This window comes from Ambystoma mexicanum, chromosome 8, assembly GCF_040938575.1.
Source record: "Ambystoma mexicanum isolate Mex_15411 chromosome 8, UKY_AmexF1_1, whole genome shotgun sequence".
NCBI lineage: Eukaryota > Metazoa > Chordata > Amphibia > Caudata > Ambystomatidae > Ambystoma > Ambystoma mexicanum.
The window spans coordinates 176,086,609-176,108,564 of record NC_090929.1 but is presented as its reverse complement, the minus strand read 5'-3'; the positions used below and the strand labels follow the sequence as shown (position 1 = coordinate 176,108,564).

Here is a 21,956-nt window from a genome sequence, read left to right as displayed (position 1 = left end):
CACAGCGCTTTCACGGGCTTCTGCATGCCTTGTGTGTGCCTCCAGGATGTGGGCTGGGATGTCTGTTCCCAATACACATCCTGGGTGCCAGAGAGTCTAGAGTGTCCTGAATACCTGGGACCACCGTGGTCTGTGATAGGTCCACATATGGTGTGAGTGTTTGTGAGCAGATCTCCTATTGTGTCCTCTCCGTTTTGGCGTGAAGGGAACTTTGGATAAGATGAGGCTGAAAACACCACTACCATGTCGATCTCCTGAGTTCACACCGAACAAGGGATAAGGAGCCAAGTATACTGCAATAAGAAGCTGAGTCGAGGAACCACTGGGGACCCGCTGAAGGTTTGGCACCCTGAGCCGCTGTCGTCCTGCGAGACCCCTCTGCATCTGATCGTCCTAGAAGGTCTGCGAAGGCGCTTCGACCCATTGGAATAGTTGGATCAACTATTCCCGACACCTTCATCAAACCCTGCAAGTAAGCCTCTTCGGAAGTGTCCCTGGGCCAACCAGTGGGCAGTCCAGCTTACACAGGACGCTTTGCTCGGTCACCACCGCCGTTTCGAGGAAGCCCTCGAAACTTGGTCTGCTGCTTGCTCTGCGTCCACGACACCCTCGTACCGAATTTCGTACACTTGGCATTCCCAGGTCTGAAGTGAGACGAGTGCGCCCGGACCAGAGTAAACGCGGTTGCCGTGTTGCCCTGCTGGGGTAACAACCTGTGCACGTCCGCTGTATTTGGGACACCCTCGACCCTGCATCCTGCTACACAGAATCTACACAGTGTCGAGACGTCCTGATGATCACAGCTGAATCTGCCAGCATCGTGAACTGAACTGCAGAAGCCTGGATCTGCCTGCGTCGGGGACCGGGGAGTAGTCCATACCCCAACCGGTGGCCCCTTGCGCAGGAGCCCGTTTCTTTTCTACCGCTGTTGCGAAATAGCGACTCTATCCCGCACTCTCACCCTGCCTCTGCCCACAAGTGGAGGCCCTGCTTGAGTAGTGGGGACTGGTTCTGCATCGCTCCATTCACCTTCCTGAACTGCCTGATATCCTCGAAGAGGCCCTCTTTAGTCCATTGGCACCAGCGCGTGCAGGTACTTTTGAGCACAAGGCTCCTCTCTTCGTAGGGCTCGGACTTCCTCTTAGTTGGGTGAATTTCAGATGTCGAACTGGGTCTAATGATTACTTGCACTGCCTGTTTTCCTCCCCATCTAGGTGGTCTTCATATTACGTGCTCCTAAGTCCTTAGACCCCTCGGTCTTGTATATATATTGTATTGATGGTGATGTGTTGGTTTACTTTAGTATTATTGTGATTCTTTGCTATAGTCTATGTTACAAAGGCCTTGTAATAAATGTGTCTCTATTTTTAATATAACACCTGTCTGGAGTCATTTGTAAGTGTCCTTGCTTTGTGTGCTCATTGTGTGCCCCTCCAGGTCAGAGTTCAGAAATCCATCTTAACAACTTCCAGGGACCGTAATGCAAAGTAAGGCTCTGGGGGATATCACCTGTGATGTTTCACTTCAATGGCACCAGGTCCCACACATACAACTCCTGGCGTACCCTCTGCCCCTGATCACGAGCTTCCCTTGCCATTTTTAACCTTGCTGGGTCATGATACCAGCAATCCTCCAAACATTCTGCATTGAAGTCACCCAGAACCATAATGAAGCTCCATCTTCTGGAATTTCCCCCAGCAATAGAAAGGACAGGAAATTCAGAGCGTCCTCCATGTTAATAGATTCAGGGTTTATATATACATTTACCAGCAGGCACTGGTTAAACCCTCCCCTGGTTTTTCCCATCCCTTCCAACAAGATTGCCAGCATATACCTTCTTTTCAAACCTATTTTTCGAAATACAAGGCCTAAACTTCTCATAATAGCAATCAACCCTCCAAAAGGGCGACCCGTGGAGCCTCGTTTGGCTTCGAAGTAGACTATGTCATAACCATCTATAATTGACGTGTCAATCAGCAGTATCCTGCAAACACACAATCAAAAGAGGAAAACAAATCTGGGTTATTCCCAATGTTCACAAAACCCCTAGCGTTCCAGGACACAAAAGTCAACCTCTCATTTTAGGCTGCCAGATTGTAATCTGACCATTCCGGTTGGCTGTAATACACTTAATTTTGCCCAAATTCTACCGTCTGCCGCGAGGACCTAGCTGTGTGTTAGTTTGGCGTTCTACTTCCCTTTCCCCAACACCAAATTATTGGAATGTAAGTCTTGAAATAATGGAGACCCCCCACATCAACAACTTCAAAATCTAAAGAAAGGAATAATTTGTGTCAACCAGAATTGCATTTTTGACAATTTGCGAACGTAAATACAATCTAATAATATCCAGGCAATCATCATCATAATCAGTCCAGGCACGAAAGTATAGCAATACCTGTGGCTGGTTGAGAGTTCATGTGGCAGAGTGGATCAAACAAAAGAGTGTCAAGTGGCCATGTGTGTGGGTCGGGTACTTTTCTTCTCAACATGTTAAATTGGGCAACCAATGTGATGCCGTACTCCGGCATGGGTTAGGATTCTCTGTGATTTGATACTCTAGTCACCACCCACCGCCCCTTCTTTATGCAGCGGGTAGAGGTAGGGTTGGGTTAACCCTACATGCTGTAACTGACATGGTCAATCAAATGACGTTGTAGAAAAGTTTGGGTTTGGCTAGCAACCCTTCCTTATTGCAAATGCCATTCCACCGCCTTTTTTGTCCTCTACCACTGCATTTTCCTCCTCTTCTATCAGAGCAGAGTTTGGCAACAGGCCTTGTTTAGTCGTTGGCAGTGCTCCAGATCGGATTTTGAAGGGGGAGTATCTTACTCTCAATTTTTTACAGTTGGGAGTAGAATCGTTTTTTCGGAGTAGAAAAGCAAGTCACGTTTTTGATGGGCGTTATGAATAACCAAGTAAAAATGTGTTTTACCTGTTAAACAGAAATATTTTGTAATCTACTCCTACGTCCCGTCCCCTTTCCTCCATACTTATGGGACATTCCTCCGTCCTGTGGGACGGGACCGCAGCACTTTGTAAAAAGCATCACATTTTTCAAAAATGTGTCCTTCCCCCTCTTTTTACGTGGGGTACCGCACGTGGCTGTAACCCCGCCCTCGTTGGCTCTGCCCAGCGCATCGCCCATCAGTCCTTTTCTCCACACGATCGGGACTGGACGCACGTGCATCTTTGGGAGATTTTTTCCTTCCAGTGTCCTTCTCTCCTGCTCCGGCTTAGCGGCCGTGTAGTAGTCCGTCTATGCCATTTCAGTTAGCTTTTCCAATTTGTTCTTCCTGCGATCGACGCTTCGCTAGGGCGGATCCCCATCCTCTTTGTTTAAGAGTGTTTGGGTCCGGACCACCGTTGGGACTCGTGCTTCTACTGCGATTCCCTTTCGGTCCGAGCGCTTCAACGTTGTCTGGAGCGATGGGAGGAGGTGTTTCAGCGCACTCCTCCTCTGCATTTTCAAAGTTTTATTGACGAAAAGAAGAGACACCTGGTAAGTTCTTTAGTTTTTAAAGCAACCAGGCCGGGGGACTCCTTCCCGGGGTCTTCCTGGTCCATGAGGAGCTTCAAAAGCTCTGTTAGCGGGGTTTGCCCTGAGGTGCCTTCTAGACCTATGAAGTGTATCAGAGTTTTTTCCAAGGGCCTCCGTAAGGGGTCTATTGACACTGGATTACAATCTGAGACCCCTCCTGTGGGGGCTGTTTGTGGGCCCAGTTCTACTGAGGCGGTGGGTACCGGAGCTTGCTTTGAGGTCTCCTTGTCTGGAGCTTCCCATACAGACACCGGGGTATGCCCTGAGGCTTCTGTGGAAGCTTTCTGTACTGAACTGATTCGAGGCCCCTTGTGAGGGGGCTGTTACCGGACGCTGGTCCGAGGTTCCTCTGTTTGAGGCTAAGGCGACAGTTCTGACAGGCCTGTAAAGGTCTTGTCGGTGAGGTGTACTTTCTTATCGTTCCCGCTCTGGCGGTGACACCGGTTCTGTCGAGGGGACACAGAGTGAGGTCTCTGACCGGAATTCCTCTGTTACCGGCGTGGCCGAGGTCACTCCGTTGGAGGCTAATTTGGCTGATAGCATGTCTCAAACATCCTAGGCCCCACACTACCAGCTCTGCCGAGGTTCCTTGTGTCAAGGCTAAAATGAAGACCCGTGACCCGCCTGTGGAGACCCCTGCCTCACTCCCACATGTGTCGCCGTTCTCCTCAGGTGCTTAAAAAATGGTGGCCGTTCCCGCCAAGACTACGGCGGCCATGTTGGATTCCTCCCTAACACCTATGCCATCGGCTTAAGGTTCTGGGAGCATCGTTTTCGTTGTGCGCATCCTTTCCGTCCAGTGTATGACTGGAACGCCCGGATGCCTTTACCGCACACCGTCTCCCTCCCTGCGGCATCTGTGCGCTTGATCTACATTGATTCGAGTGGAGAAGGAACTTCTTGGCTACCCTCTCCCTTACGCCCCTGGAGCTACTCCGCTCATGAGAGGCCCCCTCCTGCCACGCCTAAACCGTTGGCGGAGGACGCCTTTTTCTGAAAATTTCCAAGGTTTATGCACTCCTTGCAGTTGCGTCAAGCGAACGCTGAGCTTGTGTTGGCGGCGGTGAATATGAAAATGTGCAAAGGTCTGTTGGAATTTGAGGAATTCATCCCTGCGGATAAACTAGACGATTTTATAGCGGATTTGTCAGATGCCAGGATCCTGGCGCAGGATATGCTTGAGGCTGCGGCACATCATGTCGACACCTCGGCCTGGGGCCTCATGCTTGGCGTGGACACCTCTCGTCGGGCTTGGCTTCATGCCACAAAGTTTTCCAAAGAGGTGCAGGATAAAGTTCTGGACCTGCCTTTTGACGGCAAAGAGCTTTTTCATTCATCGACGGACCTTGAACTGACCAAGACTAAGGACAGCATTCAGACTGCCAAATCCCTGTCAGTCTTGGTGAAACCGCCTTTCAGGGTGCAGAGGACGTCTTCGCAGCCTCAGCCTTCCTCTGGTTTTCGGGGGTTTCTGGATCGAAAGACGCGATACTCCAACAGGAAACTCCTGTCGGCATCAGCAACGAGGCCGGTTTTTCTCTCGATCCTCAGCCGCCTCCTCTGGTTCTGGTGGTACAGCCACCGAAAAACCAGCTAAATGAGGATTTTCTGCGCTCGCACGAGACCCCGGTGGGAGGGTGCATTGCATCTCACTGGGAGGCGTGGCAGACCATCACTGAGGGCCAGTGGGTCTTGTCAGTCGCTCGGGCGGGCTTCCGCTTGCCCCTTCCTTCTACCCCACCCATCAATCCTCCCTTCCAGCAGTCGGGTCGCCCTCCCTCAGAGCCGAGATCCAGGCGGTGGAACCCGTTCCCCTAGGGGAGCGAGGGGAGGGCTTCTACTCCCGGCTGTTTACGGTGCCCAAACCCAACTAGGCTGGCCTGCGCACCATCCTAGACCTTTCCCAGTTCAATCCCTCTCTTCCTCAAGAGAAATTCATGATGATCACGCCCTGTCAGATAAAGTCCTCTTTGCAGAAGGGCGACTGGCTCAGCGTGGTGGACCTTCAGGAGGCTTATATGCATATCCTTATTTGGAGTACACATCGAAATACCTGCGGTTTTCCATGGGGGAGGAGCATTTCCAGTTTCGTGTGCTCCCGTTTGGCCTCAGCTCGGCACTGCGTGTCTTTACGAAGATGTATACGGATACATGTGTATCTGTATTTGGACGATTGGCTGCTGCGCAGTCCTTGTCCTCTGTCAGCCTCGAACAACCTTCAGTCTCTCCTCCAGCTACTGTTCCACCTTGGGCTGTCGGTGAACTAGCGGAAATCCTCCATGACCGTCTCTCAGGACTTGATTTTCCTGGGTTTTCGTTGGAACACGATCGACTGCAGAGTATACCTGACCGAGGACAGAATAGCAGATCTGTTGGCCACGTGTCCGGTGTTTATGCGGTCAGAGAGCATGTCAGCATGGTGGTTCCAGAGGCTTGTGTGTGCTGGCTCTTCCTCTTGCTTGTCTCAAGATGAGGAGGACGCAGATGGCTCAATCAGTGGATCCAGACTCTAAAATGATCCTGGTTCCATCCTCCATGAGGATAGACCTCCTGTGGGGGTCTTCTCTCAGCAATGTATCGGTGGGCGTGGCTTTTCAAGACCCTTGCCCGCTACTGATGGTCCCGACTGACTCCTCCCTTCTGGGTTGAGGTGCGACGTTGGATCTTCTTCAGGTTTCAGATCTCTGGTCGCCGCAGGACAGACAGCTTCATATAAATTACTTGGAGCTCCTGGCGATATTCCTGGCGCTGAAAGCATTCAGGCCATTGTCAACAAAGTGGTCTGTGTCCGCACGGACAATGTGGTGTCCATGTTTTATATCAACAAGCCGGTGGGTACCAGGTCCCCTCCTCTTTTGGATCTTGCCATTCAGATTTGGGAATGGGCTGTTTAGCATGGAATCTGGCTGGTGCCAGTACACATCCCGGGCCAGCTGAATGTTGTCATTGCAGATGCCCTCAGCCAACGAACAATGGTCAGCTACGAGTGGGAACTGAACACTGAGGTCCTCTCACAGATTTTCCATTGTTGGGGCACTCCAGAAGTGGACCTCCTTTGCGACGTCGACAAACGGGAAGCTTCCCCTGTATGCCTCCAGAAACGGGCTGGGACCCTCCGCTCTGGGAGATGCTCTCGATTTCCTGGCACAACATGAGGGCCCATGCTTTTCCGCCTATGCCCCTAATTCATCGGGCGCTTTGCAAGCTGAGGGGCAAGCTGAGGGGCACGTTGAGGGGCACAGTGAATTGTTCACTTCTGTTCATAGCACCGTGGTGGCCGGCCAGGTTTTGGTTTTCAGAGCTTCAGCATCTATGCACCGATCAGGCTTCCGATGGTTCCCAACCTGCTTCACCAGAGCAATCGGCAGTTGTGGCACCCCTCCCCACAATCGCTAAACTTGGCATGGTGCCTGAGTTCAGATCCTTGGAGCGCCTCAATTTGTCCACAGATAACATGCGCATTATTCAGGCGGCCAGGAAGCCCTCAACGAGATCTCAGTATAAAAGTAAATGGCTACGGTTCTGCCACTGGTTTTTGGCTAGGCAGCTCGACCCCAGGGAGGCTACGATTGACGCTCTTCTGTCCTTTGTCTCGCATCTGGCAGAGTCTGGCATTCATGTCTTGTCCTGCAGGACTTATCTGTCGGCTATTGCTGTTTATCTGTCCACGGATCAGTGCTCTTTTTCACTGTCAAATTCGGTCATTAAAAGACACTTTGTGGCCCTCATTCACCTTTACCCTCCTGTTCGCAAACCGCATCCAACGTGGGATCTGAATGTGGTCCTTGTGGCCTTGTGCCATAAGCCCTTTGAGCCCATGGCTACGGTAAACCTTAAGTACCTTTCGTGGAAAGTGTCCTTCTTGGTTGCTGTGACTTCGGCAAGGCGTGTGAGTGAGCTCCAGGCTTTGTCGGTGGAACATCCCTTCCTGGTTTTTCATAAGGATAAGGATGTCCTGAGGACGAATCCTTCCTTCCTTCCTTCCTTAACTTAAGAGCTCTTCTGAGTTAGGAACTCTTCTCAGCTTTTGGTGACTTTCAGTAAACCGCAAGGTAGGCCGGCCTCGAAAGCGACCATCTCCAGATGGATTGCTGCCTGTATTGCGGAGGCTTACGGTGTTCAGGGCCTTCAACCTCCAAGATGGATTCATGCTCATCTTGTACGGGGCAAGGCGGCTGCTGTTGCCTTCCAAAAGTATGTCCCCTGGGAGACCATCGCCAAAGCGGATAGGTGGGCCTCCCCATCGGCTTTTTGTAGGCATTACTGTCTAGACCTGAGCTCCAGAGCTGATGCTCAGTTCGGTCAAGCTGTGCTAAAAAACCTGTTTCAATAAGGTGTTTTCCATCCACCCGTAATTTCTGTGAGGAGTGCTTGGGAATCTCCCATAAGTATGGAGGAAAGGGGACGGGACATACGAGTATAATAAAGTTACTCACCGTAGTGACTACCTTACTCCTAGTCCATAGTCCCCTTTCTTCCATACGCCCGCCCGCCTTCCCCTCTAAAAAGTTTCCTCTGTTATTGCTTAAAGGTCTCAGACCTGGCGATAGAAAAGGACTGATGGGCGATGCGCTGGGCGGAGCTAAGGAGGGCAGGGTTACAGCCGCCTGCAGTACCCCACGTAAAAAGAGAGGAAGGACAAAAAGAGGAAAAATGTGATGCTTTTTACAAAGTGCTCTGGTCCCATCCCACAGGACGGAGGAATGCCACATAAGTATGGAGGAAAGGGGACTATGGACTAGGAGTAAGGCAGTCACTACGGTGTATAACGTTATTATTTCTTTGTACCAAGTTAATCATGCGAATTAAAAAGATTCATTTTTACCCCTTCGTGTCAGGCAGTAACAATAATAGTTTTCTTTCTGTGGCACTGTGCACTGCTGGTCCAAACATCATGTCCATGGAGCTGTGTGGGTGAAAGCGGGGGGAGAGGCTTCCAGTGGGAGTATTTGCTTATTTTTAGGGAGTAAAAGTGGCAGATTCACACCTCCTAGCAGCTCTACAAATAAGGGGAGTAAGCCTTCTCCTTCTGATGGCGAGTACTATCCATTAACAGGAACATTGTTCACTGCAGCCTTCATACTTCAAAGCTCCTCTCAGTGCACAGAATGCCTAGCCAATGCTCAGTAAACCAAGGGAACTGAGAAATAGGTAAGGCAGCCATTCAATACTGCGCAAAGGGTAAATGTCTTAGCCCCTGTCAACCTAGGACAAACCTAGAATGATATTGCAGTTGGTCTGGTAGAGTCCAGGGCCAGCCATGGCATCTGAAGAACAAACAACTTATTCAGAGCCTGTTATTTACTTTTTTGTACTTCAGATTAACAATGTTGATATCTAGAACTTCAGGTTTCCGGGACAGCTTCCTAGCACACATTTGGGCACAAAATGTAAACCATATACACTGGCACCTATCCCTGACTGTGTAGCTCCCACCCCAACTTCCCCATTGAGTCTCAGCTCTGATACACTATGTTGCCTTTGCCAAGTGAAACCCGCGGTTAGAATACATTTTGAGTTAAAAGACCAGAGACGTACATTGAGCCCTAGTTATTAGGACTAGCTCTTTATTCCGATTCCCCTACGCTTGAATGTGAGCGCATGCACCTACGTCTTTCGCGCTCTCGCATTTTTTACCATGCTGGCAAATATGACTTGTATTTCTTACCCATTAAGTCATACACATTATATATTTTTCCCAATGGCATTGGTGACTCGCTGCACGGCCACTCTTTCATTATAAAAATAAAATGAACTTTCCTTGAACACGTTCTTAATATATTTTGTCCTGGTCCTCTCACTGGGTTTGTACGTTTCTTGGTACATGTTGATGTCTTATGCTTGATTAACAAGGTGGATAGTTGTGCCACGTGTGCGTTTGCTCCAACCCCATTTGTGTTTCCATTCTCTTGTGGTTCGCTCTCTGCTTCCCCTTGTTTCCAAGCACCAAGGATTTTCCATTAAGTTGCATTCTGCTCTTTACTTCTCCGAACATGTCTCCATGACATCTATCGCTTTCCTCGTCTCCGAAGACCACTGTGTAAAGCTAGGTAGGGCTGCCTTGTTTATTTGAAACCGTGTTACGGTTTTAGTGTTAAGTACCTTCCATGACCTATCTGGCTATGGGTTTACTCGTCCAAAGAGCTGTGAACCTCGTTAGCAAACTATTGTGTTCATGCTGTGTGCATGTTTGTACATATGTGCGAAGTATAGCAAGCAATGTCTTATTTTCATTAAACTGTAAATCTCTTTAGTTGTGTTGCACAATTTCTGATACATGCTTCTTTTCTGAAAAATGTAGGTCCTGTTTCTTTGGATCGCACAGCGATGGACCGCACTCACCTGGTAGGCTTGCCTTCTTGTGAATCAACGCATTGTTTTCCACGAAGCCTGCTCGAACAAGCATGGAGAGGAAAAAATAACCATGGTGTGTCCACTATTTCATTCCACCTTGATTAGTGTTCAGTCAAAGCAATACATGTGGGGGCAGTAAGTTTCGAAGTCCTTTGTTGCCTGCCTGTTAAGCATGGACCAAAACAATGGCTCTCCCGAACATCCAGAAAGTGTTGTGAGTTCTTCCACGGAAGGCAGGGCGCTCACAGAACCGGATTTCAGGAATGGAGAGTCACACTTGGCTTCTGCAGCAAAGTCCCCAAACACACAGCTCTCTGCGGACGTCAAGCTCCAGGCTAGAACAAAGAACGACAGGTTAATGCTCAAGCTAAGTGCTGTCCCGGCCCCACCCAGCAAACCTAAGCCCTCCCGGCAGCGGAAGCTGGAACGTGCAGCGTCGCTGGATGACCGAAGCTGGAGGCGAAGATTCAAGGCCAGCCAGGACAGCCTCTCGGAACCTAGTGACAATGGTTCCTCCAGTGGGTCCGTCTCGGATGCCCTCGGAAGCGGTCCTTCCGTCCACCAGGCAGGCTCGTCCTTCAAAGTGGCTCCCAGCCAAGACTCCCCACGCAGCTTGACGAGCAAGTCCTCGGGCTTCCTGGAGCCGCGGGGGTCTGGACATTATTGGGACAGCCTTTCAGACTCGGAGCGGCACGCTGCTAGGCGGCGCAGCACTTCCCTGGAGCATTCGTCTTGTAAGCCCAGGCTGTCCCGCGTGAAGTCGCCGGGAGCACTCCCTCCCCTGGAACTCAGCGTGGCTTCCCGGACGCTACGGACAGCTAATCGGATAGACCCAGATTGTGTGGATTACAAAGACTCTTCTAATAGCAGGTTTGCACGGCCCAGCAGCAGCCTGAGTGACACACGACTGCACGCCAGTATGGTCTGCGACAGCTGCTCCACGGACTCTATGAAGTCTACCTTCAGCCTGCTTAAACCGATCCGTTCGAAGGATGTTCGTAACAGGTAGGCCTTTCAACCGAATAAAGCCAATCCTACTGCACAATTTCCTCCAGGTAATCGCTTTGCATTTCACAGGGAAGGTTCCATTTTTTAATACAGGAATGGCTGGAATAAAAATTCTACATAAAGTCCTTCTTCGAAATGTTGTCAGGTTTCTGGCATTGGTATTGCATGCAGGGTTGCATTAGGTGGTTGTCCATACACACAATCAAGCAGCTAGGTGTTTTTTATATAATTTTTATTGCTTTGCAGTTTCAGTACACTGGCAAAGAAGGGGTCCACTTTTTAGGGGGAGAGAGAGACTACAGAACTGCTACTGGAATTACTGCGTTATTCAACATCGCAGGACAGTGGTTAATTGTGCAAGTCTTAACAGGTATAATGTGATTAAGGCTGAATAAGTTAACCGTGCAGCCCTAACAACCGAGTCTGAGACCACCTCCAAGTCTGCACCTTCACATCGCCTCTTCACATTATTTTTTTTAAACTTTGTCTTTATTGATTTTTTTTAAAATTTATTTTCATCACAAATTAAGCAACATACCAAAACAGATATTCTAATAAAAACTTTAAAAAACAGAAACCAACCCCCCACACACATGGTTATAGACCATTCTTATCTTTTAAGAGTCCCAATTGAAATAGTAAGGGGCCCAACTTGCTAGAAGTGGTGCTTTCAGAAGAAATATAGGGACTTCTTTTCCAACCGTACATGTTTCCCTTCTGCATACTGGTTCCTGTCCTCCTTATATCGGCCCCCTCCATTAAATGCACTAACTCTGAAATAGAATACCATGCTATTAGTGTAGGATTTATACCCCCTTTTGCTACCCCCGGCCCCCATCTAGGGTCTCGCAGTGCTCCATTTAGATATTAGTGGTTCCCATTCCTCTTGAAACGTCAATTACCAGGGCTGCCAGCTTTTCCATTATAAAAATATCCCATAGCTTATGCAGCCAGTCCGTTTTGTCCGGGACACTCTGATGTTTCCATTTTTGGGCCGCTGTCAGTCTCCCGGCCCAGAACATTGCCGCCCACATTCTCAGGAAGTGGTACTCTTAACTATCTATTGGTGGCGCCCCTAATAACATTTGTAGGGTATTTAGTGTAAGCAGTGTTCGTGATACTTCTTTCATGCAGCTCAGGATCTTTGCCCAATAAATTTGGATTTTAGGGCAGTACTGCCGCATAGGGAAGTGTGAACCGATTTGCCCACAGGCTCAGGGACAAAGTGGGGAAACTCCATTGTACAGCTTGGATAGCTTTAATGATTCTAAGTGCCAGCCATGCAACATTTTAAAGATATGCTCCATCGCCGCCATGAAGAGGTTACCATGGAACGTGACTTGGTTTATTTTATCCCGTGTTTCCTCAGAGATTTTCTCCCTGACTAAGTCTGTCCAGTAGACTTACATTTCTTGCCTTCCTGTGGTCTAAGTAGTTGCAAGGCTTTATATAGTTTAGAGAGGATCCTTTTTCTTGAGTCCACAATACCTATGATCTTTTCAAAAGGTTTAAGGTCAAGTGACGGATCGGTTCTCCATTCTATTTTCCATTTTAGCCTCAAGTATTCAAAAATGGAAATTACTTCACGTCCTAACAGTTTACTAATGTCATACCCTCTAAATTTCCCCTCTGTATAGTTGACCAAGTCTTTCCAGACGGCTATCTGACCATTTTTGGGTATGCAGGAATCCCAATCTGGAGAGATCAGGGAGTCCTCCTCAAAGTGAGCTTATGGGGGTTGGCGAGGAGGAAAGTTTATCATCCAATTGTACAGGCTCCAGAAGGCCCAAAATGCAGCAGTCGGACTGATTGGCAGCCTGGGGAGAGTGGAGCATGTTTCCCCTCTCTGTGGAACACTGCACTGGTTGGCAGTCGAGGACCACATTAAATTCAAGGTTGGGTGCCTTCTTATTCGCACTGGGATGGTTTTCAGTGGGGTCCATAGCCAGTGCCTGCCTTTTTTAGGATGTGTCGCCATGTCTTCTAGATACGTTCAGTATGTACCCAGGTAATCTCTCATGTGTTACATAAGGACCCTGATTTGTGCTGCTTTATAGTATAGTTGAAAGTCTGGGAGCCGAATACACCACGTTCCTTTGGAAGGGTGAGTTATTATTTTAATTTTTTTTTTTAAAAATCCCCTCTCTTTTGCCCTGCCTCACAAATTTAGTTCTCATGTAGTCAAGAGCCTTAAAAAAAGGTCTCGGGGAGCTTTGTAGGGATTGCTGCGTATAAGTACAATAAGCGGGGTAAAGCATTCATTTTTACTGATGTCTTTCTCCCGTAACATGATTGTATCAGCGGGTCCCATCTTTTTAGGTCTGCTTGCAGGGTTTCTAGGAGGGGGTCGGAATTTAGGTTGCCTATTTTTGTAAGATCCGCAGGAATTTGGGTTCCTAGATATGTAATCCTTTCTTTCTCCACCATTATTCCCAATATCCCCTCCGTCTGTTCTAAACTGGATCTATGAGTCTGGATGGGCCTTACCCTCAACTTGCTTACGTTAATCTTTATGCCTGAAAAGTGACCAAACAGGTCGGTTTGTGCCAGGAGTTCTGGTAAGGAGTTGTGCACATCCTTCAAATAACCCAGTAAGTGATCCCTCTTTGCGGACAACATAAAGTGAACATCTCTGCATTTTATAACTCTTATTCCCGGGTTACCCCTTATGGCTATTGTTAAGGGGGTCTATCATTAATGCGTATAGCAGAGGGGACAGAGGATATCCCTGTTTTGTCCCTCTAAATAGAAGGAACAGCACTGACAAAGTCTCATTTACTTGGACTCTAACTGAGGGAGCTCTGTACAGGGCTGCTACCCATTTTCAGAAATTTTGATCCAAACCAAATTTCTCCAAGACCATACCCATATATTGCCATTCTACCCTATCAAATGCTTTTTCAGAATCTATACAGATCAGACAAGCATCAAGGTCTTTTACTTGAGCATAATAAACCAAATCAATTGTTTTTCTAATGTTATTGGAGCCTTGCCGTCCTTTGATAAAACCAACTTGATATCTGTGGACTAGCGATGGCAATAGTCCCTCTAGTCGCTTTCCCAATAATTTTGGAAACATGTTTACCTCTGTGTTCAACAGGGAGATTGGTCTGTAGGACGCACATTACTTTTTATCTTTACCTCCCTTGTCTAACACTACAATGATGGCCCCTAACATTGATTCTGGGAGAACTCCCCCCACCCACTCAAGAATCAAATTAAATACCTTTGGCAAATAGGGGGCTAGAATAGAGCGGTATGTTTTATAAAAGCAGACTGAGAATCCATCGTCCCGTCGTGTTGTCCTTGATTTCATTGTTTTTATGGATTGAATCACTTCCTCATCAGATATGAGTCCAAGTTGGCCGCTGTCTCCCTCGTGACCGATGGGATATTCAGTTGGTCAAGGAAATGTGTTGTGTGATCCATCCCCTTATATTCGTTTGTGTATAACCGTTCGTAATAATGTGTAAATTCCTTCCCTATGTTGTCAGTGTCATATACTATTTACCCATTGTCTGGTTTGATTGCTGTTACCATTTTTGATTTATATTGTTCCCTTAGCTTCTAGGCCAAGATCTTGTCCGCCTTGTCCCCTTTTTCGTGATAGGTTTGTTTTAGGAACAATGATTTCCTCTGTGTCCAGTATCAAGAAGGCCTTCAGTTGGGATTTATATCTTTGAAGTTGTTTTGCAGACCTGGTTGAAATGTATTTATTGATCAGAAATCCGGAATGTTTGGCCTCTATTTTCCTCCTAAGGTCTGCTCCTTCCCTTTTGACATTCTCTCTTTTTTTTTGGGACTCTAACCTAATCAGTTCTCCGTTTTTTTTAAAAAATCCCTCCCATATCAAAGGAGGCCTTACTTCCCAATTATCGTTAAAAGCAAAGTATTCCGGGCGGCACTGTTGGACGGCATCAAAGATGGCTGCTTAGTCGCCGAGCTCTGCCGTGACATAAATCACACTGAATATCCTGCGGATCTGAGCGTCTGCAGTGGGAAGAAAAGACAGCAAAAGATAGTGGAATACCCGCGTCGGCAATCTGCAAAATTTCAACCCAAATCGAAGACCGGCTCCCTTGAAAACTTCGGCGGAGAGTTTGCGCGCCAGAACAATAATCTACTGGCCCACAGCGGAAGAAGGCATCGAGCCCACCATCCCACATGGCTGAGCAAGTGTTAACCCAACGTGCCCGAACAACATGTGGAGGGGGACGACCTGCACCGCAACGTCTCTGTGGGTGATCGCAGTAAAAATACGTGGGACAGCCGGAGGAGCGGGAAGGCGGGCGGATTGGACTCCCGAGTTGGTAGTCACACACAACATCTCGGCTCCAGTTGTTGCTTGGAGGAGCTGTGATCGCAGCAGGGTGAGGACGCAACGTGGCGCGGGACAACCTGATGTGAAGGGCGCGGGGGAAGACACAGAGAACACTGTCTGCCCCTCCCACCCCCCAGTCACCTGACATAAAACACCTGAATTGTGAAGGACTCCGGGGGGACGGACACTGCAAGAATCCTAGCTGGAAGCCCTGCAATTGCCAGCCGGGTTCCCGACGCACACTCGGAGGAGGAGGCAAGCCTACGCGAGGAACACGCATTGGTGCCGTGGCAAGCTTTCTCCCCTGGGAGACTGCCCTGACGAATCTAAGCCAAGACAACACAAAGGTGAGAGGGGGCTGGGTGTGCACGGACAGAGAGATTCCGATCCCCCAAACTACTCGGGAGAGGTGCAAGCTCACACCTGGTATCCGTGAATGCCACCACTAAAACCCGGCAAATAATTTTAAAAGGCAGATATAGCTGAACCGCCGGAGCAGACCGTAGGAACTCAGAGACCTACTGCCCTGTCCGGGGAATATTAAAGAGCATAGTAACAATTAATGAGTCATTGAAGTGTACCACTAGCCCAGAGGTAGGGCGAGCCCGCAAATAGCACCCCCTAATTGTCAAGGACCACTACCAGATTGAGAGTGCACGTGGCTGGTGACATTATACTCATCCATTCCCATGAGCAGGTTGGAGTGTAGTCTGGCAACCGCCAAAGGGCACATATAAATAAGCGGGGACGGCGCACAACCCCTGCTACGGGCAGAACACCAAGAACTGTTATACCAATTTGGGCCCACGGGTGCAGGAATGACATGTGGGGCTAAAGGCACCAAGAAAGGCCCCATGGATGCGTATACCAAAAATGCTGCTGCAGAGGAGGGCCCGGGATCCCCGTGGCCCACGCCTGCATCCACTCAGGCGCAGCTCGAGAACCCAATGGACCCATACATGGCTGTGATGCAAGTTGGGTTTGCAACAGTAAACAATAGGCTGGATGATATAGGCAGCAACATCGCATCAATTAGAGCGGACGTGCAGAAGATGAACGCTAGGGTTACGGAAGCAGAGGCGAGAGTCAGTACGTTGGAAGACACCACCACGACGCATGGCAAGGAGATTAAGATCATTAAAAGATCAGTGAAAGGACTCCAATCCAAACGCACCGACTTAGAATCTAGATCGCACAGAAATAATATCCGGGTGGTAGGACTGGCCGAAGAAACCCTTAACAAGCTAATGGAAATGTTCATGGAAGAGACACTCCGAATGCTATTCCCGGACGCCGAATTCTCCCAGCAATTCCTGGTGGAAAGGGCTCACAGATCGCTTGCCCCTCCGCCCAAGCCAGGGGCCCCACCACGCACGATCATAGCGCGGCTCCTAAACTATCGGGACAGAGATTTGATCCTGCGCCTATCGCGAGAGAAGGGTACATTAACAATCAACTCGATGCAGGTACATATATACCCAGACTTCGAATGGATTGTGTCCTCCCACGTATTCCTCATCTTAGATCTATCCTTACCTTTACGTTTCGCCTCGGAATTTTTTTTTCTCTTTCTCCAGCAGAGGGCCCTCCACTCGAGGTTGCGGCGTCAATATCCCTCGGCGGCATCCGTCGAGTATCGACGTCATCCCTCATATAAGAGCCTCGAGCGCGCCCGTTGGCCTCGGTTCCATTTTTCCGTTAGCTTCGCTTCGGATCAAGTAAAACGGCGCTTCAGTATTTCGTGACAAAAAGCAATGTCGTCTTCGAACCCTTCCACGCCGAAGACAGGCTTTAAAAAATGCCTAAGATGTGGAAAGAAAATGTCTTTGACGGATCCACATAAGAACTGTCTATGGTGCCTCGGCCCCGACCACCGAACGGAAGACTGTGGTTCGTGCCAGTCGATGACCCACAAAGCCCTAAAAGAGCATAGAGGTAAACTGGCGATGGGGGAGGGTTTATCGAAGCCTACTTTAAAAAAGAAAGACTCGGATGAGTCTTCGAAATCTCATCGTAAAAGACATTCGAGAAGTAGATCGAGGAAATCTTCGTCTTCTAAGAAGGCGAAGAAAAGACTGCATCGATCTCCTTCATCCTCTTCGACATCTTCGGAAGAGGTTATAACATGCCCATCCAAACATGACTCTCCTACAAAATGGGAAGCCTTTCGAGTATCCATGTTAAAAAATGTTGACCATGCGGGCCAGACCCCCTCAAAAATAGCTAAAGAAGACCATGCTCCTGCTCACCAAAAAGGTGACCGAGGACGGTCCAAAACAAGAAAGGCTCATAAAGACATCGAATGTCATCGAGAGATTCTTCTCAATCACCTCGTAAAACAGATCCTTCAGTGCATAAATTGAAGGCAGAGGGAAACAAAATGGCGTCGAAAGATCATATGCCATCGAAGTAGACCTCAACGCCGTTGAAGACTTCAAAGCTCCTCGAGCCAACAACTCGAAGGAAGCTACGTCGAGCTCGCGCTCAAAGACCACAAAGGTTCCTTTGACGGTTTCCACGGCTTCCTCGACGATTACTTCGAGATCGTCGAAAGTTCCTTCGACGATATCGAAGGAAGTGATTAAGACTTCGGCGCCATTGATGCTTTCGTCGACGCCCAAACCTCTATTGAAGGAAAGACCTGTAATGCCTGAAAAGGTTTTTCAACCTGAGAGTCGACATGAGTTTTTCAGGACCATGTCATCCATATATGAGGGAGATTCATCAGAACAAGAGGAAGTAACCTCTGCTGGTGTTAGATATGGTACAAGATCTGTCCCAGAGGAATTAATTGATCCCCAATCAAGAATTAAAGATTTGCAAGAATGTTTGCAAACAGCAAGTGGCCTGGATACTTCTCCAGAGTATGAATTTGACAAACCAGACCCATCAGAACAAGTGGATACGAGTTATAGAAGACTCATGGGCAGAGTTACAGAATTTATGGGGTGGGGTAGGAGTTCCCCAGTCAATCATGATGATGACATGACAGATATATTATCTGGAACACCCCAACAAGACCCTATTTTACCCTTTCACATTGCATTACAAAGAAGGGTTAGTTCTGCATGGGAACATCCTGAAGCCATAGGGGCTGTGAATAGAAAGTTTGTGGCAAAGTATAGACCTTGTACATCTGATCCGGAATACCTCAGTAAACATCCATCTCCGGAAAGCTTAGGAGTACAGGCAGCTACTTCCACAAAAAATGCTGCATACCCTACAATCCCTCCAGATAGGGACGATAAAAAAGTGGATGCATGGTCCAGGAAAATCTTTACATCGAGTAGTATGGCTTTTAAGTCTATTAATGTAACCTGTACTTTAGCAAGGTTCTCTTATACCCTGTGGGACTGTATGTCCGCGGCAGCTGAACACATCCCAGAAGGCGAAGAACGTGATGGCTTTCTCATTATAAGGGATGGAAAGGAGGCTTCTGGAGAATGCCTTCAATCAGGACTGGACACAGCTGACAGTATCGGCAGGTCCATGGCGACTAGTACAGTGCTACGCAGATTTGCGTGGCTAAGAAAATCTGTGTTTGCTCCTGATGTGCAATCCAGACTTCTTAATCTGCCCTCTGATGGCTCGAGGTTGTTCGGTAGCAAGGCAGATGAAAGTTTAGAGAAGCTACAGACCTCCAAAGCGGCAGCAAAATCTGTAAGTGCCGCTATAAGACAACCTCCGCAACGCCCCTACACAGGCTCATCTTCCTGGAGGGGTCGTCCTTTTCGCTATTATTCCTCAATTGGAAAAGGAAGAGGGTAGGTCAATCAAAGAGGTCAAAGAAAATTTCCTCGGGGAAGAGGAAAAGGTGCTAGATCAGCCCCAGCAACGGCATCTGTACCATCAGCCGCTGCTGCAGCTGCCGCAAAACCACTCTGAGGTTTTGACCCACAAGACCCCGGTGGGAGGCAGGATCTCACAGCATCTGAAAGAATGGCGGGGCATTACTTCAGATGCTTGGGCACTGGAAACAGTATCCCAAGGTTATTGCCTTCCTTTTCTAAAGAAACCTCAGAATCATCCTCTCAAATACAACTCTGCCAAGCATCCGGATCCGCTCCTGTTGCAGGAAGTTTTAACCCTGCTACAGAAAGGTGCAATAGAACATGTACCTGTAGCGGAGAGGAACAAGGGTTGGTATTCCCCATACTTCCTTATTCCAAAGAAAGACGGCGGACTGAGACCCATCTTGGACTTGAGAAACTTGAACAAGTTCCTTAGGAAGGACAAATTCAAGATGGTCACACTTTCTCAGATCTTTCAGGCTCTCCAACTACAGGACTGGTTGGTATCATTGGACCTTCAGGATGCTTACTTTCATGTGCCAATCCATCTCAAGCACAGAAAGTACCTGAGGTTCGCGATTGGCAATTCTCACTATCAGTTTCGAGTTCTGCTATTTGGGTTGATCTCCACCCCAAGAGTTTTCACCAAGTTGATGGCGGTGGTGACAGCGAGTCTCAGAAGAGGGGGGATTCATGTCTACCCCTATCTGGACGATTGGATGATCAGAGCACGTTCTCCAGAACAAGCCCTGGATCACCTGTCCAAGACTTGTCACTTCCTTCACAAACTAGGTTTTTCTCTGAATTAAAAAAATCAAACATGATACCATCACAGAAGCTCCAATTTATTGGAGCAATCCTGGATACCTGTTTGGTCAAAAGCCTCGCCTCCCGAAGAGAGAGCTCGCCACATTCTGCAGATGGTGACAAAGTTTCAGAATGCCCAGTATCTTCTGGCCTTCGATTTTCTCAGGTTGCTCGGTCTGATGGCATCCTGCATTTTCCTGGTGCCAGAAGCCAGATTGAGAATGAGATCTCTTCAATGGGCTCTCAGAACGCAATGGTCCCAGTTCTCAGGGGAAATGTCAGATCTACTGCATGTCCCAGCCCAAGCAGCACAGGATCTACAATGGTGGGCTTACAGACATCATATCCTCAGAGGAGAATCTTTTTGGCAACCATGGCTCGAGAAGAACAAGTTACTTACCAACTGTAACGTTCTTTCGACTGGATGTTCCTCCCACGTATTCCTCATCGACCCACCCATCCTAACCCCACAGTGCAGTTTGTGTGTTACACTCTAGACTCTTTTAGGGCTTGGGTCAAAAGAGGCATACCTTAAACGAAGTAAGATCCGTGGACTATATTATACGAAAAAACAGAACTGAGGCCAACGGGCGCGCTCGAGGCTCTTATACGAGGGATGACGTCGATACTCGACGGATGCCGCCGAGGGACATCGATGCCGCGACCTCGATTGGAGCGCCCTCTGCTGGAGAAAGAGAAAAAAAATTCCGAGGCGAAACTTAAAGGTAAGGATATATTTAAGATGAGAAATACGTGGGAGGAACATCCAATCGAAAGAACGTTACAGTTGGTAAGTAACTTGTTCTTCTCGAGCGGAGTCCAGGTGGCGAGACGAACATTTGACCAAGTGAAAAATATACTAAAGACAAGAGCTATTACATACTCCATGATGTTCCCGGCAAAGCTCCGCCTGCAGCATGTGGGGAAAGCCCACTTTTTTGAGACGCCAGAGGAGGCCATGACATATATAGAACACAATATCCCGGACCCATCAAATACAAAGCCCGGCAACCCTCGGCCACTAGACGCCTTCTGAACTGACCCGGATAGCTGGCATAATCCCAGCTCTCTGAACACTGCTCGAATCGCATTGAAACCAAGCGGGGGATCCCTAATTCAGCCTGGAATTCCAGGTTTGGATATGGAAGAGGGTCCCACCCTAAGTTGCAAGTGTTGCATTACAGAATTGGGTATACACTGTCATGTTGGGGAGGGGGGGAGGGCCGGTGAGGGTGGCATAAAGGGGAGGGAGAGGGCCTGTTGCCCTGTTAGTTTCACAATGGTTAAAAGGGGGAGAAGATGTTTAATTGAAAAGGCTGACGGAAACGTACACTATGTGAAAGACTACAATGAACCGGTAACAGACAAATTGGGAATGGGGACACGCAATGACCACACCAGGGCGAAGCCAGTCACTTAGGCTCCTGACATGGAACATTAGAGGTTTTGCTAACCCTATCAAAGGGAAGAAAGTTCTGGCGTATCCCAACAGACCTAAAGCAGATATCCTAATGCTACAAGAAATGCACGTAACACACAGGGTGACTTCCTCCTTTGCTCGAGAGTGGGACCGACTAGAGTCTGAACTAACTTCTCCTCTCAATCCAGGGGAGTCATGACCCAAATGCCTCCGGGCTAGGCGCGCAATATAAATAAACTAAACTAAACTAAACTCTGGGCCACCGCCGGGTGGGATTCCAACGTACAAAATCTGAAATAGATGAGGAGGGACGGTATGTGATTCTATGGGGCTCAATTGGTAATCCGGAATGGATCCTAGTGAATACAAATGGCCCGAATCTTGATTCCCCAGACTTCTACCTCACAGTAATTTCTCGAATCGTACCATTGGGGGAGGCCAAAGTAATGTGGGGAGGTTATCTGAACACAGTACTCGATCTATATAAAGATAGAACAGCACAGGGGCAAAGGAATCGCACCAAGGCCTCATTGACCATTCTACAGATGATGAAGTCCCTCCCCCTCATTGATATATGGCGGGATACCCATCCAACTCAAGAAGAATACACTTTCCATTCCCATGTCCATGACTCGAGTTCAAGAATCGATTACTGGCTATGCTCCCCAGAATTGGGCCCGCAGACACACAAATGCCTTATACTCCCACGCATAC

At 48.4% G+C, this 21,956-nt stretch overlaps 1 protein-coding gene across 2 annotated transcripts in view; it reads left to right on the top strand.

The window, feature by feature from the left end:
- Positions 1-21,956, top strand: part of INPP5E (inositol polyphosphate-5-phosphatase E) — a 542,414-nt gene that overhangs the window by 46,191 nt on the left and 474,267 nt on the right. Inside the window, exon 2 of one of the 2 annotated variants that reach the window (XM_069609582.1) lies at positions 9,843-10,900. The exons of the other annotated variant lie outside the window; for it this stretch is intronic. Coding sequence (XP_069465683.1) covers positions 10,068-10,900 — 833 coding nt within the window. The 5' untranslated portion in view covers positions 9,843-10,067. The remainder of the gene's footprint in view (positions 1-9,842; positions 10,901-21,956) is intronic. 2 annotated transcript variants of the gene reach the window in all.